Consider the following 18,936-nt stretch of genomic DNA (forward strand, 5'->3'; position numbering starts at 1 on the left):
GTCCTAGTAAAAGGCTCTATGAGAAAAACAATACCTTTTTTTCTAGTTTTTTTTTCATATAACTCAATTTCTTTTTATTTTTGAGCTATTAGAAAAATATTTAGGTTACAAAACTATATTTATATGGAATTATCTTTCTTCTTGCATATCATCTTTTTTTGTTGAAATGAATAGATTCAGTCATTGTGAATATGATGAGCTTCTATTAATTCATTATCAATTATAATTGTTGACATTGTTTTTTATATTAATTACAAATACAAAACCTTGAAAATACAAATACATCATCCACTACCCAAATATCAATCATTGCCCCCAACTTCAAACACTACCCCAATATCAGTCAGTAAAGCATCCACCATGAATATTAAATGTAAACAATTTCAACTCCTTACATCAAGAAAAAAAAATGTTGTTGATAGAAAAAAAAATCATAAATTTGGGATTACTTTACAAAACTTAATAGTGATCTTGAAACCCCTAAAGCTACATATAGTTATTGTGAAAAAAATTACGTTTGTCATATGTTTTTGATAACACAAGTAATATGTGGAGTTATTTAAAAGCATGCAAAAAATTTTCTTTTATGGTTGATAGGAAACAAAAGAATTTGGTATTAGAACCTAAAAATAAGAGGGTGAAATGGGAGATTGAAATGTAGGAAATCTTATGGTAATATGTTATAGTTATAATGAGTGTAGACATGCATTAGTAAAATTTATTATATTTGATGAGTTGCATTTTAATTTTATAAAGGGTTAGGATTTAGATTATTCTGTAAGATTGTACAATCTATTATGAGAGATTGTTTGAAGTTAATATAGAAAAGATATAAAAAATTAAGGAAAGCTCTTAGGGGTTAACATGTATGCTTAACAACTAATACTTGGGCATCAAGCCAAAACATTAACTATATGTGCTTGACAACTCATTGAATTGATAATGAGTGGAATTTGCATAAAAAAATTCTAAAATTTTATCAAGTTTCCAATCATAGAGGTGAGATAATTGGTTAAGTTATTAGAATTGTTTGTTAGAGTGGTGAATTGATAATGTTTTAACTATTACAAAAGATAATTCAAGATCTAATAATTTGATTATTGCATATTTGAATAATATAATACAAGTTTGGCCAATTATTATATTGTCAAATACGTATTTGCTTGTTAGGTGTTGTACACACATTGTAAACCTCATATGTGTGATGGCTTGAAAGATAAGTTGTTAAAATTTGAAATGCAGTCAGGTTTGTGAGATATGATGTAAGAAATTAGTGTGTTTGGATATTGTAACTTGATGTAATTCAACTTATCTGATGTTAAATCTGTTAAGAGATTTGAGAGTTTTTTTTATACAAGGTTAAGTGAAAGCGATCCTATATATATGAGTTACTTTATGGAGGCTGATTCAAAAGGGAATAAAAAAAAAACATTGAGCCACCTAGTTTTGAGGATTAAAAAAAATGCTAGATCTTTGATGAAGTTCTTTAGAGATCTTTTGTAAGAACTAGGTTTGAAACCTATCTCGATAAAAAATAAAAATATTTTATTTAATCTAAAAATAAAATACAGGTTAGATTAAATAATAGAGTTATAGATAATATGAGAGGGGTGAAATTAAATAGAGGAAAAAGTGTTACGGTACAAATTATTTAAGAAGAAAAGGTGGTGGGGCAAAAAGGAAAATATGAAATAATAGGGGTTAATGTGCAAATAATAGAAAAATCAGATTATAAATACCCAATTTATTCTCTCATGGTCGGCGGTTTGCTTCCTAAAATAAAGGGTAAGGGTTTGTTTGATTTTTTTTCATATTTCTTGCTAAACCCATAAAAAAAAAAGATTTAATTAGAGTGATTAAATATAGTTAGGTAATCAAAGGAGGATAAGCAAAGTTTATGGTTAGGAAAGGGAGAGAGAGGGGAAAACTTGGATTTTCTAACTATCATCTTTTGAAACATCATCCAATTAAGGTAATAGACATATCCAAAGAGATTAATTGCAATAATTTTTGTGTTTTGTTGAAGAATTTCAATTGTTAGGGTTACGTGAAAATGAAGATTTATGGTGTTTATTATTGAAATGATACAATCATGATTGAATAAAGTTTGTAATCATGAAATATGGTTGGGCAATGAGTTAATTTCAAAAATGAAAGAAACAAAAATTCCTCATTTATCACTCAGGGGTTTCGATCAAAGAGGAAAATTAGGATAATTAGAGATTTTGATACAATTGATTAGAATTGTGTGAAATTAGATGTTTATGAATATTAATGGATATGAAGGATGAGAATTTCTAAAAAAAAAGGAGAAAAATCCTCACATTCTTCTCATCCATTCGTTTGCCCAGAGCTCACCTTAAAGGAAAGGGTTTAATTTTGATCTTGTTAATATAGAGGGTTATGTTTAAATGAATTTGTTGAATTGTTCTAGGGTTTAAGAATAGAATAATCATAAAGAATTGAAAAGGAGATTTTATTCTTTTTATGGACAAGGAATTCAGCCAAACATATGTAAGAATATTGGACTTGGTTAAATTATGTAATATATAAATCGTATTAGGTCATGTTGATTAAAAATAGAATTTAATGAAAAAAAAAGGAATATACATGATACATGACAAGAATGTGGAAGTTTCAATACGAATAAAATGAGAAATTGAAATCTATGTGGAAAATGAGATTGATCCTTATGATAGATGAATGATAAGTAATTTATTGATTATTTTGGTATAAGGGAGGCAGCGAGATCTAAACAACAGCAAAAGACTATTTTGCTTTTGCAAACATCAGCTAGGTGTCCTACACCTTCAAGGAAACTAATTAATTGTTTAAATATTAGTTGAAAAATTCTTTAATTGTATCTTGGTTTCAACTGAGAAGCATGAAAGGTAGATTGTAGAAACTAATCCCTGGTTAATATGATTAGTTTCCTGATTACTAGGTGGATCAAGAAACTAACATTTGGTTAATAGGATTAGTGCCTTGATTGATGGGCAATTTGAAAAAAAAATTTCCCTAGTTAATGAGATTGTTGCCCTGGTGAATGAGCAATCAAAGAAGCAAATACTATAGTTAATGGAATTAGTGCTCTGGTTGATAGACGATTAAAGAAACTGAATCCTTGAATAATAGGATTAGTACTCTAATTAATAAGCAATTAGAAAGTTTGAACTATTTAGTGATATAATAAACGTCTGTTTAGACTAGTGATGATTTATGGCATGTCCGAAAGAATTGGTATTAACAATATTGAATTGTGAAGATAAGGGTTTGAAGAAGAATAAATTTTTTAATAAAGGATGTTGCAAATACTTATTTACATGTCTACACAAGTCATAATATTTAATTATCATTGATTGTATAACATTTTTTGCTTAAATATTATATAGAAGTGGAGATAATCTTTTAAGTGGAATGTCTAAGAATATGATGTTAAAGTTTGAGAAGTTTTAGGGAGATGTATAAAAACTTAGAATTTTTTTTATTATATGTGACTATTGTTTTAGATTTATATTTCAAGTTGAAATATGTGAAATTTCATTTTAATGACTTGTATGATGATAGTGAGCACAATTGCTAATAAAATAGATGAAAGATATTTTGGTGAGTTTGTATAAGTTTTTTTTGAAAACTGATGAAATAAAGATGATACCAAACATCAACAAAAGTTAATTCTAGTGATGACACGAAGGTAGATGATATGATAACCACTTTAGCTCAATTCAAAAAATATTTAGAGGAGGAAAATATTGTGGAGAGTAGAAATGAGGTTGAGAGGTATTTGATTGATATTTGTGAGGATTCTAATAATGATATAAGTTATGTATTTTAAGTTGGTGGAAACATAATATTTTAAAATATAATATCTTTTCGAAGGTCTCAGAACATGTGCTAGCTATTCTTGTATTGACAATGACTTTCAAATCAACCTTTAGCATTGACGGTTGTATACTCAACCAATATCAAAGTTTTTTTTTCTCCCTAGTCTCCAACAACAATTTAAGCACTTGTTTGTTATCAAAATTAGTTGCATCATAGACCAATTCCAATTGATATTAGAACTTGATAGATGATATTGAAACCGAAGAAAACCTTGATTCAAGTAATTACTAACATGTTTTATTTAATAATTTATTAGTTAATGCATTTTCAATCTAATATGTTTGATTTGCTATTTTGTAGAATATGGTGAAAGTTGCATATTACAACAAGTGATAATTAACTAAAAAATTAAGGGTATTTATAGATAGTTAACTTTGATAATTAACTAAAAAATATTTACCCTGCATAAACGTGCCTTCTGTCACAATTATTATTATTGTTATTATTATCAATGGATATATTCCCAATTAAAAAAATTGGACCCACACGATATCCTTCTACCAATAAGAATAGGTGGACTAACCAGCCTGGCAATGGGTCTGGGCCACCTAAAAGATCCCAAATTCAACCCGTAGAGGCTCTTCGGTTTCCACAGCGAGTATGATGGGCCTGAGGCCAGAACACCCCAAAACATCAACTTAAACGATGCGTTTTGACTGAGCTCGGGAAAACGTTGTCGTTCAAAGGAAGCCCGCAGATCCACGAAAACATCTCGTCTTCTTCATCATCAAAGTAAAAAACGAATCAGAGATCTCCACAGGAACGAAGACAGATAGTGCTGCTACTGCAATGGCGTTCGAGATTCCGGACGATGACATAAGGGAGCTGCAGATGTCTCTGCGTAAAGAGGCGGGTCTCTCTTCTTACAACCTAGAAGAAAATGATTGGCTTCCCGATTTGGCCTCCCTCAATGACTCCTCAATTTCCGACATTGACCCCTCTCCACCTTACCTTCGATGCAAGAACTGCAAAGGCAGGCTCCTCAGAGGTGTAAATTCCACAATTTGTGTCTTCTGTGGGAGACAGCACAATCAGGATATCCCTCCTGACCCAATCAAGTTCATGTCTACTGTCGGTTCCCGTTGGTTTCTCCAATCTCTTCACTTAGATGGATCGGTCAGTCCTCTCCTTGTTTTTCTTGATTTTTATTTTATTTTCTGTCTTGTCAGTTACTTTATTGCTCACCTTATGATGTTTTCTTAATCAGAAAGGTTTAGACTTCATGGGTTTACGGGGATGAATTTTAGCTAGTGTTTTTGTGAGCTTAAGTGATACTACGGCCTTTCCTTTGGATGTGTTGCCAGCAGGAAACTTTTCTGTGTTTTAGAAAGAATTTTTTGGTAAATGTGCGCTTGCTGTTTGCAGGAGATTGTGGAATCGATTATTGAAGCGAAGGAATTAAACAGAAGACAGAGCACTTCTCAAAACAACTTTCCCTTGTCTGATCTCTTAGATTTGGAAATAAGATGGCCTTCTGAGTCCGAGAGATCAGAAACTAGCGTTACAGACAAGACTCCTGCTCAAAATTTGAGTACTTTGAATTTGGGTGGAGTTGATCTTAACAACTTTTTTGGTGAACCTAAGGTAGACTCTGTTCCTGCTTTATCTCAAGAACAGCTCACGCTGAACAAAGATATGGATGCTACGGGAGGAAATGCAGTTCAAGGTCATGGAAATCTTAGCTTGTTTGAGAATGTTCAGCCTTCTGAGACAATTGGAGGGTCTGACAAAGATGTAAGTGGTGACTGGTCTTCTGGTTGGGAGGCTGAGTTTCAATCTGCTAGTTCTGGAACCCAACATCGGGAATCCAAAACATCGGATCCTTTTGTGAGTTCTTCCTCGGTTGATCTTTCTGCCCATATGGACTCTGTTTTTGGTCCTGCTAAAGACATATTTGAAGGAAAAACAAATGAGAATGCAACTTCTTCTGCATCCAGTGCTTTTAAGGATGATCTATGGAGTATTCCCGGCACTGGGGTAACTGGCCAGGATGAGCTATTTAAACTAGACATAAATGATGAAGGTGGTGGAAAAAGGGGGACCACAAATAATTCTTCTATGATGAATGTTGATTGGATTGAAGACAATCAGTGGCAAACCACCACCACCAGCAAGTCAGATGAGAATAAAACCATTGATGAAAATGACGATTCATTTGATGCTTGGAATGATTTTAGAGGCTCAACTAGTGCACAAGTGCCTTCAAACAATTCTTTGGAACAAGATGCTAATCACATTTTGCCATCTGTGGATCAGGAATCTGAAATAAACTTGTTTGGCGGAAGTAGTATTTCACAGGATGTTGATTTTGGTAGCTTTTCCCAGCCGGATTTCTTTTCAGGAACATTAAACAATCAAAATGGTTCTTCAGAAGTGAATGTCATGCAGACAGAAACTTCTGTTTCAGATAGGTAAGTACAATGTTCAATTTCCTCTCTACTCAACTCATCCGAGCCTTAATAACTTTTGTCAAGGCATCCAAAACTTAGGCTGTTATGTCTGAATCTTGAAAACAGGCAGTAAATGCAAAAATTCAGTAGGGTGGGACTGTTCCAAATTTTCCCTTCAAAGCTCCAACCTCAGTTGGTGGGACTGTAAGTGGTTGGGGTTTTTTAAACTCTGATTTGGTGTTTTATTTTTCTATTTTGCCATCAGAAGGCTGATGAGAATAGTGTGTGAATCCTAGTTAGAGACGTATAGCAATTGATTTTGTTTTTGGCTTGTTACGTTTTCCTCATCATGTTGTATCACATTGTTTCTGTGATCTTCTTTCTGATGAAATAATATAATTGGAGAGTGTAAAAGAAATCTACATTTGGAAGAGTACGCATTCCCTCGTTTGAAAGAAAATTCAATCCTTTGGTCTTACCTCATTACTGATGTCTTCTTCCACATTGATATCATATGAAATTTTATGCATGAAGAGGTTACCTATAGTATCAGTCAAAGAAGGCAGAAAAGAAAAATAAGAAGAATAGGGATTCTATTCAGTAGGTTAATTTTCTTTATAGTATGAAAGATCCCAAGTGGGATTTTCTATGTTTAGGTTATTCCTATTTAGTACTGAACATCCTATTCTATATATTCCCTGAACAGAAGATATCGTTTAGGATTAGGTTGGTTAGAGAGAAAATTGTTAACTAATTGATTTCTTGAGGAATTCACTTTAAAGCTTTCATCCATAATCTCTATTATTATTGTTAGATTGGTTGAGTGTTGCTGCACAACATGCTTAGTGATGTTGCTATTTTGCTTCTAGGAAAATAATTGTGGATATGAACTTGGGTAGGAGTAGGCAATCTTTTGAAATGAGGTGTTTAGTTAGACATGGTTGTAGATAATCGGTTTGGACTAGTAGTCATGCGATGTTCTATTGAGGTGGAGTTAGATGCATGGAGAGTATATTTACAAGGAGATTGGAGCTTGCATCAAGCTATTTCTGGTATTGTGAGGTAAAACAAGTGTCTGAGGGACATGAGTCTTCATTTCCTTATTCAAAGTGTATATGGGGTGAGACTGTTGGCATACAATACAGTGTTTTGTTAAGAAGGCAGACTTCTTAGCACTTTCTTTTATCTGTGGTGCTCCTCTCCCTTCTTGTCATTTCTAATATGGTTTGCATTTCTACTGATCAAACAAGAACTGTGATTGTGGTCCTCGTGGTAAGGGAGAGAAGCATACCTATAGAGTGATTTCCTCATTCCAAGTATATTTGGGGGTGAGACTGTTGGCATACAATACACTGTTTGGTTAAGAAGGCAGACTTCTTAGCACTTTTTTATCAGCAGTGTTCCACTCCCTTCTTGTCATTTCTAATATGGTTAGCATTTCTACTGATCAAATGAGAACTGTGTTTGTGGTCCTCGTGGTAAGGGAGAGAAGCATGCCTATAGAGTGAAGAAGTTATGTGAAAAGCAAATGATTTTGCTAAAGGTTGGGTTCAAGGTAAATTACCTAGATGTGTACATGGTGTTTCTACATGAGGAATATTATGTTGAAGTTCCTGTTGTTTAGAGACTAGTCTGGACTCCCCTGGCTGCTTGAAGTAGTTTTCCTTTTGGTAGTATAGTATTACCCTAACTTGAAAATCTTCAGCTTAGATGATACTGGCTCCATCTTGCGACCAACTTCTTTCTTCTTATGGTTTTATTTAGATCTTCTGTTCATAATTGCTGAACGAAGCAACTGTTATTGAATTTTCTGTTGAATGTTTCAGGATTAATAGTGTGAATCAAGATGATGGGAACACTGAAGATCTTAAGAAAGGTGAAAATACGAGATCCAAGGCTGATGAAGTAGAGATGCTCATGTCGCAGATGCATGATCTCTCATTTATGCTGGAAAGCAATCTATCAGTGCCACAAAAGATAGAACCATTTAGTTCATCTTCAAAAGATTAAAATTCCTGCTGTTGTCTCTTGAATTCTCAAGCTATAATTTGGTTGTCTGATGTGCTCTCCAGTTTTGAATGGTCCATAGCTGCAGTAATCTTCCTTTTCAAGAGGTCGAAGCCATTTTATATGACAGCTCCATTCTGTCTATATAATGACCACAGATAGGCGTTTGCGAAATGCCAATTTTTCGGCTTTTTTTTTTTATTATTGTGAGAATCAATCCTACAATTTCTTGAAGAAATGACTTTGTCAAGTAAGCTGTGTTTTTTCTTGTTACAGCTCACTCTATCCTGTCCAGATAGTTGTTCTATTAATATAAAAGATTCACTAGCTTAGCTTATAAACTATGAAGGAGCATCTCTATCACATACAACGAAGTGCTGAATTATACAACAAGCTTTCTTTCTTTGGCTGTCAATGTGTATAGTATGATATCTCTCTGGTTTCCTCGGACAGCAGCGACTACATTCTATGCCTAGCCGGATATATCCTCCGCCTATAGGCCCAATCAGCTGCTCAATCGGTGGTAATCAAGGGGTACTGCTGCTGACATTGTGAAATAACTGTTGCAGGCGTCGCATTGCAGATGGATCGCCCTGCTAAGAGATGAAAATTTTAATGAAAATGTTGTCATGGCTTATATGGAAACAGATTGAAATTCCACCATGTATTGTATCCACATGAATGTGCAAATTACCTCTGCGCTACTGTCATTTGTAGACTCTGTGCAAACGTAATTATGCTCAAACTAGTTATACCTCCAACCAAATGCCTTTGGCCTGCTGACGACATTCCTGCAGATCTTGAATGATACTGGCTAACTACGGATATATAGAGCGGCTAACTAGACAGGATAGGCTGAACTTCGCAGATGTTATTTACAGCTTCGGAGCTACATGCCGCAAGACATTTCAGGTGTAACAAAAACATTTTTGTACCTATCTTATCAGACATGATTTTTACTTAAAACCCAAAAAATCACGACGCAGAGAAGAAAATGGCCTTGACTGCACTCTCTATGGGCATAGAAGATGGATGTTGGGATGACAGATGCAGCACATGCACCTCTGTAAATTAAGGATTAACCTTGGGAAGCAGATGACATACACGTCCAAGTCACTATGGAACACAATCAATCACGAAAGTCAGTCAAGTCTTGAAGCATACGCGAAACATGTCAATGAAGGTAGCATCACTTAAATCATAGGAAGACAACATCTTAACCCGTAGCATGACCTGCATTTGGAAGAAATCAACTCATAAATGATTCTGAACTAGCAAGTGCACGCAAATATTTTATAGGGAATAGTTTTTCAGCTAACCTTGGACTTTCTGAGAGCCTATGATAACACCAAATTATGGGTTTTAGAAGCCTTTTGGAGGGATCTTCAGCTAGCTTTCCCACCACGCTCCCCAACACTCAGACCAACGCATGCACACGTTCTGACCAGTTTTATCCTAAACTTTAAAGCAGATTTCAAGTTGCAAGAAATGAGATTTGCTTGAACTCCCATTTTCTGTGCTCAATATATATGCTGGAGATCGATTTCTCTTTTTCAACTTTTCCAGCAGCATCGTTTATAGTTGGCAACTTTGTCTTTCCACTAAAATTTTCTTTGTTATCTTCTTTCCAGAAAATATTTTCTCATATATGTCAGTTTCATTGATATCAGAACACAACATATGATAACATCCCAGAAGCCAAAAGTATGCAACAGAATGCTGGAACACAGTTGACGCAACTAAATTGAAGTATGAAATGTTCGAAGGCAAGGCACTCACTGTTTTTGACAATTCGTTCCCCACCTCCATGCAGCGTAGGCAACAAGGAAATACTTCAGATTCTAGAGAAGCAAGTTAAAGACATTTGGGCCATCAACCAGCAGAAACAAAAGGAGTCATAACCAGCCGAGAAGGTTTTCAAATTAGATCTAGACGATGATGGTTTTATTTTTTTTTAGCTTTACTCCGCCGCGTCAAACTGGCATGTGGGGACTCAGAGTGATCAAAGCCATTTTCTTAATCACCTTCAGAATTTTTATTAGATTCTATGAATCAATAATGGATAGAAGTAAATTCACTCTGATATAAACATGAAAAATACACAAATAAATTCTGGACGTCTATTTCTGAATTCTCCACCTAAATTTCGATGAAAAATGCTGTACATTTTTTTTTTGTTGGCAGAAAAGTGTTGGGTAGTGTTTTTGAAAAAGATTCTAAAGGTGTTTTTGATGCCATTAGAGTTTAAATTTTGGTTTAGATTAACGTATAAATACTGGAATGCAGGTTGACATAAGATTTGTGTGGTATGGTAAAAGAATGAGGAAGAAATTAGAATTGAAATGTGGATACTTGAACATCCTTTTCTCTTGGAAGAAGATGATGAATAGTGAAATTATAGTATTTTTAAATTTGATCTCTAAATCTTTGGAACTTTGTAATGAGACCCCTAATCAGCTATAATCTTTTTGATTCTTTGCAATTTCACCATTGTCTTTTTCAATTGGACCCTTAAATTTATGTGCTTTTTATAAAGTGGTTTTTTTTTGAAATTCTTTAATTTAATGGCTAATTGATCTCAAAACTTTGATTTTCTTACAATTTTATCATTGATTTAGCTCGATTGAGCTTGTAAAAATTAAACTTGGTCCTCTAAAATTTTAATTTTTTCAATTAAGCTTAAATTAGACTTCCAAACTTAATGTTTCACCAATTATGTCCCTAATAAAATTAATTTGATCCATTAAAAGTCTAAATAAGTCCTTGAACTTTATTAACTCTTTTAATTTGACTCAAATTAATTCTTAAACTTAATTAATCTTTTAATTGGCTCATGATTAAATCAAATTAGCCTATTAAAAGTCTAATTAAATACCCAGACTTAATTGTTATGTATATTTATTCAATAATCATTTAATTTGGCTATGAATATGCATTGTCCTTTAGTCTTGGGTATAAGTGAGTACATCTGAGCTTCCAATTTTGTTCAAAACTCTAGCTTGGTTTCTCCATGCATTAAAACTCTTCTCAAGTTACTCTTGTCAAGTTGCCAGTCTTTTTTATTTTTATTTTTTGTTGCTTTTTATTTTTTTTAAAAAATGATAATTTTGAGGAAAATCCAAAATTAGGTTATGATATCTTTAATGATATTATTGATAAATCATAATGAAATCTTATTACAAGAATGCTTTTTTTTTTTTAAATGCTTGAAGACTAGGGATAAATTGCAGTAATTCACTTATTGGGTACCTTTTATTAAAACAACACAAATAGATACTGATTTGTAAAGCTGACCTTGGAAGCAGAAAGTCATTAAAAACAATAAAACGCCACGATCATGGAGAAAATGGAAACCAAAGTTACAAGAGAACATGGATTATAGCAGAAGAAGCCTGAGATTCCACCGAAACATAAAACCAGAAGAAGATGCCTCTTAGTTATCATGCAACCAAAAGTCAAATAAAACTACAAGATGATACTACTTGAAAAGTAGACAAACTGATATATATATATATATATATATATATATATATATATATATATATATATATTAATTAATTAATTATAACTAAAACGGCTCAGTTTTTTATCATGGAATACATAGTGCAATCCACAATGCAAAGGCTGAGCTGTTTTTTTTTTCCTGTTTTTTATGCCTTTTGGGTTTTTTTTTTGCTTTTTTTTTTGTTTCCTTTTCTTCTAATGAATTTTTTTTGTTTAATTTAGTTTGTTAATGTTAATTTTTTTTATTTAGTTATCAGACTTTCATGACACGGATCCCGGGTTTAATGGATTAACCTGGTTTGACGAGCTAACAAGGAATTTTATTTTTGCTTTTTTTCTTTTTAATTAATTTTTTCGTTTAGTTTAGTTTGTTAATGTTAAATTTCTTTCTATTTAGTTATCAAACTTTCATGACACGTATCCCGGGTTTGACGGGTTAACGTGGTTTGACGGATTAACCTAGTTAATTTTAGGTTAACCCGTCAATTATTTTTTTTCTATTTAGTTATCAAATTTTCAGGACGCGAATCCCAGGTTTGACGGATTAACTGGTTTGAAGGGTTAACCTAATTAATTCAAATTTTTTTCCTTTTCTTCATTAGTTTTTTTCTTTGTGTAGGTTTTTTTTTCTTTATTTTTTTTCTTTTTAAGTAATCTATTTAATTATCACACTTTTATGACAAGACCTTGCAGCCAGACCCACATCCAAGGCTCTTGGGTTTGATGTTGCAACCAGGCTCACTTAAACTTGAGTAATGTAAGTTTAATATTATTATTAATATTATGAATATTACTTTTGGGTCAAGCGTTGCAGCTAGGTCCAAGGCTCTTGGGTATATCTTTGCAGAAAGACCTAACACTATTAGATCTTAGCATTTTCTGATATTTTTTATGCAAGAAAAAAAAAAATTAACCCGTGGCGTATGCCTTTGTTTTTTTTTCTTTTTAAGCCTTTTACTGTGGACTGCACAATGTAGTCCACAGTGAAAAAGCTGATGCCTTTAGTTTTTTTTTTGACTTTTTTCTTTCTTTTTTTGTTTTTTAATTAATTTTTTTTTAGTTTAGTTTCTTAATATTAAATTTTTTCTATTTAATTATCAGACTTTCATGACACGGATCCCAGGTTTGACGGGTTAACCTGGCCCAATTGATTCAGATTTTTTTTCTTCATTAGTTTTTTTCTTCCTGCAAGTTTTTTTCTCTTTATTTTTCCTTCTTGATTAATCTTTTTTTTTTTTAATTTAGTTCATTAATATTAAATCTTTTTTCTATTTAGTTATCACACTTTCATGACATGAATTTCAGGTTTGACGAGTTAACATGATTTGACGGGTTAACCTAGTTGATTCATATTTTTTTCTTTTTCTTTATTAGTTTTTTTCTTTATTAGTTTTTTTTTCCTTCCAATTTCATCTTTTAATATTGTATGCAGTCCATAGTAAAAAGACTGATGCCTTTAGTTTTTTTTTTGTTTTTTTTCTTTTTATGTCTTTCACTGTGGACTGCACAGTGCAGTCCACGGTGAAAAGGTTGATACTTTTTTTTTTCTTTTTAATTATTTTTCTTAATTTAGTTTGTTAATATTAAATTTTTTTCTATTTAGTTATCAGATTTTCATGACACGGATCCCTGGTTTGACGGGTTAACCCAATTAATTCAATTTTTTTTTCTTTTTCTTCATTAGTTTTTTTCTTCTTATAGTTTTTTTTCTTTTTAATTAATATTTTTTTTGTTTAATTTAGTTCATTAATATTAAGGTTTTTTCTATTTAGTTATCGGCTAATGCCTTTAGTTTTTTGTTTTTTTTTCTTTTTGCTTTTTTGCCGTTTTTATGCCTTTGACTGTGAACTGCACTGTGCAGTCGACAGTGAAAAGGCTGATGCCTTTTGTTTGTTTTTTTCCTTTTTAATTAATTTTTTCCTTTTTAATTTGCTTTGTTAATATTAAATTTTTTTCTATTTACCTATAAGACTTTCATGACAAGGATCTCAGGTTTGACGGGTTAGCCCAGTTAATTCAGATTTGTTTTTCTTTTTCTTCATTAGTTTTTTTCTTCCTATAGTTTTTTTTGTTTTTAATTATTTTTTTTGTTAAATTTAGCTCATTAATATTAAATTTGTTTCTATTTAGTTATCGTACTCTCATGACATGAATCTCAAGTTTGATGGGTTAACCTGATTTGACGGGTTAACCTAGTTGATTCAGATTTTTTTCTTTTTCTTTATTAGTGTTTTTTCTTTCAATTTCATCTTTTAATATTGTAACAGTAACCAAAAGAGATCAACCTTTCACTGTGGATTGCACTGTGTAAATCCATAGTGAAAGGTAGATACCTTTTAATTATAGGTTTTTTTTTGTTGCTTTTTTATTTGATTTTTTTATTTAATATTTTTTTTATTTAATTGAGTTTGTTAATATTAATTTTTTTTCTATTTAGTTATCACACTCTCATGACATAGATCCCAAGTTTAACGGGTTAACCTGATTTGGCGGGTTAAACCAGTTGATTCAATTTTTTTTCTTTTTCTTAAGTAGTGTTTTTTCTTCTAATTTTATCTTTTAATATCGATTTGATTAAGAATTAAACTTTATGATTTATTTTGTTTACTTTTTATTAGATTATTATGATCTCATGAGGGGATTTTGTTGTGCCCCTCCTTGCAAAGCACTATTCATTGGAATAGTGCTTTGCTTTGTTATTTTTTTTCTTTTCAATTAATCTTTTTTTTTGTTTAATTTCATTATGTAATATTACATTTTTTTCTATTTTGTTATCATATTTTAAGGCTCTTGGGTCTGGTGTTGCAGCCAAACTCACTTAAACTTGAGTCATGCAAGTTTAATATTATTATTAATATTATAAATATTACTCTTAGGTCAAGCGTTGCAGTCAGACCCAAGACTCTTGGGTATAGTTTTGCAGAAAGACCTAAAACTTTTAGATTTTAGTTTTTTTTTTAATTTAAAAAAAATTGACCCGCAGCGTAGCGCAGGCCAAACAGCTAGTGTTATTCTAAAACTAATTGAATATGCCAAAACCAGTGTTTGAAACAATAAGCTCGCATTCCTTCATATCAAGTGCCTTTTTATCAAGGTTTTATATCATCATTTTGCATTTCAAGTATCAATAACTCCTTAACTAGAGCATGTTTTATAATAACATGTCTAATAATATAAGATACCTTTAATTTATGGTAAATGTTCATCTTAAATGTAGGTCTATCACATAAATCAAAGGATTGATTGATGAGTTTAACTACTGAAATTGAGAAAACAAAGAGAGGGCTAAGCTTAAAAAATAGATGATGGTTCAGTCCAAACTGGAACACCATTCGGTTATTGGATCATAACTGGAGTTGTAGAACTTGGATTTAGGTCTGGTTTATATGTATGGAAAGCTAAGACATAGGCCTAAAACTTTCACGAGGAGTCCAAGATTTAAAAGTGCCATTTTCGAGTTCAAATGGTAGCAACAACGGAGAAGTCAGAATCTGTTCTGCAGCCCAGACACTGTTCAATGTTTAGCCCATATCTCGAGTTCTAGAAGTCCAAATGCACCGATTCTTATTTTGTTGGAAAGCTGAGATAATTGCCCAGAACTTTCATGGGGACTATCTATTCAAATTCTCATGTTAGCAATGACGTTTTCTGCAGACAAGAAGATAAGGAGTGTTACCAAGTCAAGACATCAATCTTTTGATTGTGTCAAGTTTTTAGCGCCATTGCCGGGGAGGTAAATTCTTGTATAAATTATAATATTTATTTTATTTTCTCTTTTCACTTTTCACTTTTCATTTTATCTAACTTTTGTTTCTTTTCTTTTTCTTTTCTTTTCTTCCTACACGTGCATGAGAGTTTGGTCACGTACATTAAGTGGTAGACTTTGTAAGGTATCCTCATCATTTTCAGAAAATATGGCCGAAAAAGATAACCAGTCGCTTCATAATGAGAATAATGAGAATAATCGAGTTAGAACACTTAGAGACCACATGAATCTTACAAGGACAAGTGCACCATCATGCATAGTTTCCCCCCCTGATGCTTCTCATTTTAATTTTAAGCCAGACATTATTCAACTTTTACCTTCTTTCCATGACTTAGATGTAGAAAATCCATACTTGCATCTAAGAGAATTTGAGGAGGTCTGTAACACCTATAATGACTTAAATTGTAGCATGAACACCATCAGATTAAAGCTTTTTCCTTTTTCATTAAAAGATAAAGCCAAAACATGGCTACAAAATTTGAGACCAGGATCCATTCGTGCTCGGGATGAAATGCAACAACAATTTTTAAAGAAGTTTTTCCCTTATGATAGAACAAACTCTTTCAAAAGACAAATCACCACTTTCACTCAAAAACCAGGAGAAACATTTTATCAATGTTGGGATAGGTATCGAGACTTGCTTAATACTTTGCCCTCATCATGGTTTGAAACAAGAAGATTGGTTTCATATTTTTATGAAGGGTTAACACCTAAAGATAGACAAATGATGGAATTGACGTGCAATGAAACTTTTGAAGATAAAGACCCTAATGAAGCAATGTAGTACCTAGAGTTGCTAGCTAAAAATGCTTAAAAATAGGACACTATAGGCACTTATGAGGCACCAAGTAAAACTCAACCTCATACATCTAGTGGAGGAATGTACAACCTTAGGGAAGATCATGACCTCCAAGCCAAGTTTGCATCTTTAGCTAGAAAAGTCAAGGCACTATAATTGAAAAAGAATGGTCAATTAAAATCTGTTCAAGACATTGTGTGTCAAATCTGTGAAACCAATGAACATTCAACAAATGATTGTCCAACTTTGCCTTCTTTTAAGGAATGCCTCCATGAACAAGCCCATGCTTTAAATAGTTTCCAAAGGCCCAATCATAACCAATGCTCGTAAACATACAACCTTGGTTAGAGAAATCACCTAAATTTCAGTTGGAAGAGTGATAACAATAATGCATAAACTTCACAGCCACTGTTTCAAGCACACCATAATTTTCAAAATTCTCATGGATATGCACCTCCTTATGCTCCACCTCCTAGAATAAATCTTGAGGAAACATTACATGCATTCATTGAAAAGCAAGAGACAATCAACACTCAACTTGCTCAAAGCATGACAGATTTTAAAGATACTCTTGCAAAATTCACATCTGCTCTCAGTTTTCAAGAGAAAGGTAAGTTTCCATCTCGGCCACAACAAAATCCAAAGGGGCAATACAATGCAAATGCAAGTAGCTCTGGAAGCCAACATATGGATCAAGTCAAATCAGTCATCACTCTTCACAGTGGTAAGGTTATTGAAAAACCCATTCTTGAACCTTGTGAGAAAGATGATGAGTTAATCTCTAAGGGTAAGGAAGGGGTTGAATCTGAACATTGCAAAGAAAAGACTGATTCCCCGCCAGCACTTCCATTTCCTCATGCCATGACCAAACAAAGGAAAGTCAATCATAATTTTGAAATCTTTGAAACTTTCAAACAGGTAAGGATCAATATACCTTTATTGGATGCTATTAAACATGTACCTTCTTATGTTAAATTTTTGAAAGACTTGTGCACCGTGAAGAGAAAACTGAATGTGAAAAAGAAAGTCTTTTTAGCCGAACAAGTAAGTATCATTCTTTAGAACAATAATGTTTTGAATATAAAGACCTTGGCTGTCCTATAATTTTTTGCTTTATTTGAGAACATAAAATTGAAAGAGCTTTACTTGATCTTGGAGCTAGTGTGAATTTACTTCTATATTCAGTCTTTCAGAATCTCAATCTAGGTGAGTTAAAACCAACTGCTGTAACTCTTTTACTTGCTGATAGATCTGTAAAAGTGCCTAGAGGAATAGTTGAGGATGTGTTAGTACAAGTTGATAAATTCATTTACCCTGTGGATTTTATTGTCTTGGATACACAACCTGTTGAAGCATGTAATTCATTTCCTGTTATTTTAGGACGTCCATTTCTTGCAACTTCTAATGCATTGATTAATTATAGGAATGGAGTGATGAAGTTATCTTTTGGAAACATGACATTGGAGATGAATATTTTCAACATTTGCAAGCAACCTGGAGATGATAATGATTTAAAGGAAGTAGATCTTATTGAAGAATTAGTTTATGATCAATTTGAATCTACCTTTAGTAAAATTGAGTTTGATGAATCTAAAGAATTGCAAATGATTTATTCTCATGAAGAAATGAAGGACAAGAAATGAACTGACAATGTTGTTGCAGATCATTTGTCAAAAATGACAATAGATTCGATATCTGACATCCCACCAATCGATGATTACTTTCCTGACGAATCTTTACTTTCTTTTAGTCCAATGCCTTGGTTTGCTAATTTTGTCAATTGTCTTTCTTCAGGAGATTTGCCAGGTCATTGGAGTACCCAAGACAAAAGAAAGTTTTTGAACGAAGTGAAGAACTTTTATTGGGATGACCCTTATTTATTCAAATATTGTCTTGATCAAATATTTCGAAGATGCATTCCTAACAATGAGGTAAGTAGTGTCATTAAATTTTGTCATTCTAAGGCATATGGGGAGTCATTTCTTATAAAGAAAGACAACTGCAAAAATCTTACAAAGTGGATTTTACTGGCCCAAAATGTTCAAGGACTCACATGCATTCTACAAGACTTATGAAAATTGTCAAAAGTTGGGATCTATTTCAAAACGTCACATGATGCCTTTAAATCCTATTCTTGTCATTGAGATCTTTGACTGTTGGGGTATAGATTTCATGGGTCCATTTCCTCCATCATTTGGTTTCTTGTATATATTAGTCGCAGTAGATTATGTTTTAAAATTGATAGAGGCAATTCCAAGTCGAAACAATGATCACTAAAACAATGATAAAGTTTTTGAAAGAAAATATTTTGAGTCGATTTGGAATCCCTTGAGCCATGATAAGTGATGGTGGAACACATTTCTGCAACAAGTCATTTGAGTCTTTAATGAAGAAATATGGAATTACACACAAAGTTGCCACCCTTATCACCCTCAGACAAGTGGACAAGTAGAACTTGCTAATAGGGAGATCAAACAAATCTTGGAGAAAACAGTGAACCCTAATAGGAAAGATTGGTCTTTAAGACTTAATGATGCACTTTGGGCCTATCGAACTGCTTATAAAACATCATTAGGTATGTCACC

The 18,936-nt window shown here is 32.7% G+C and overlaps 1 protein-coding gene and 1 pseudogene across 2 annotated transcripts; one reads left to right on the forward strand and one right to left on the reverse strand.

The window, feature by feature from the left end:
* Window positions 1-4,584: 4,584 nt before the first annotated feature.
* On the forward strand, window positions 4,585-8,626 carry LOC7458295 (uncharacterized). 2 transcript variants are annotated; one of them, XR_008058635.1, is made up of 4 exons: window positions 4,585-5,001; window positions 5,251-6,296; window positions 6,402-6,479; window positions 8,102-8,120. XR_008058635.1 is itself a non-coding variant. In XM_002301579.4 (3 exons), the coding sequence occupies exons 1-3, from the start codon at window positions 4,675-4,677 to the stop codon at window positions 8,283-8,285; spliced, it is 1,557 nt and encodes a 518-aa protein (XP_002301615.4). In that variant the 5' UTR covers window positions 4,589-4,674; the 3' UTR covers window positions 8,286-8,626. The 2 variants fall into 2 exon arrangements, 1 of the variants encoding a protein (XP_002301615.4); XM_002301579.4 differs by lacking the exon at window positions 6,402-6,479 and having other exon boundaries at window positions 4,589-5,001; window positions 8,102-8,626.
* Window positions 8,627-16,107: 7,481 nt separating this feature from the next.
* LOC112326695 (small nucleolar RNA R71) lies at window positions 16,108-16,219 on the reverse strand (annotated as a pseudogene).
* Between the last annotated feature and the right edge of the window lie 2,717 nt (window positions 16,220-18,936).

This window comes from Populus trichocarpa, chromosome 2 (assembly GCF_000002775.5).
Source record: "Populus trichocarpa isolate Nisqually-1 chromosome 2, P.trichocarpa_v4.1, whole genome shotgun sequence".
Lineage (NCBI taxonomy): Eukaryota > Viridiplantae > Streptophyta > Magnoliopsida > Malpighiales > Salicaceae > Populus > Populus trichocarpa.

Excerpts from the sequence above, each read along its gene's own strand:
- LOC7458295 (XM_002301579.4), top strand. The coding sequence starts at position 4,675 with ATGGCGTTCGAGATTCCGGACGATGACATAAGGGAGCTGCAGATGTCT. Across the intron at positions 5,002-5,250 it reads CTCTTCACTTAGATGGATCG|GAGATTGTGGAATCGATTAT; the intron begins GTCAGTCCTCTC and ends TGCTGTTTGCAG. Across the intron at positions 6,297-8,101 it reads GAAACTTCTGTTTCAGATAG|GATTAATAGTGTGAATCAAG; the intron begins GTAAGTACAATG and ends TGAATGTTTCAG.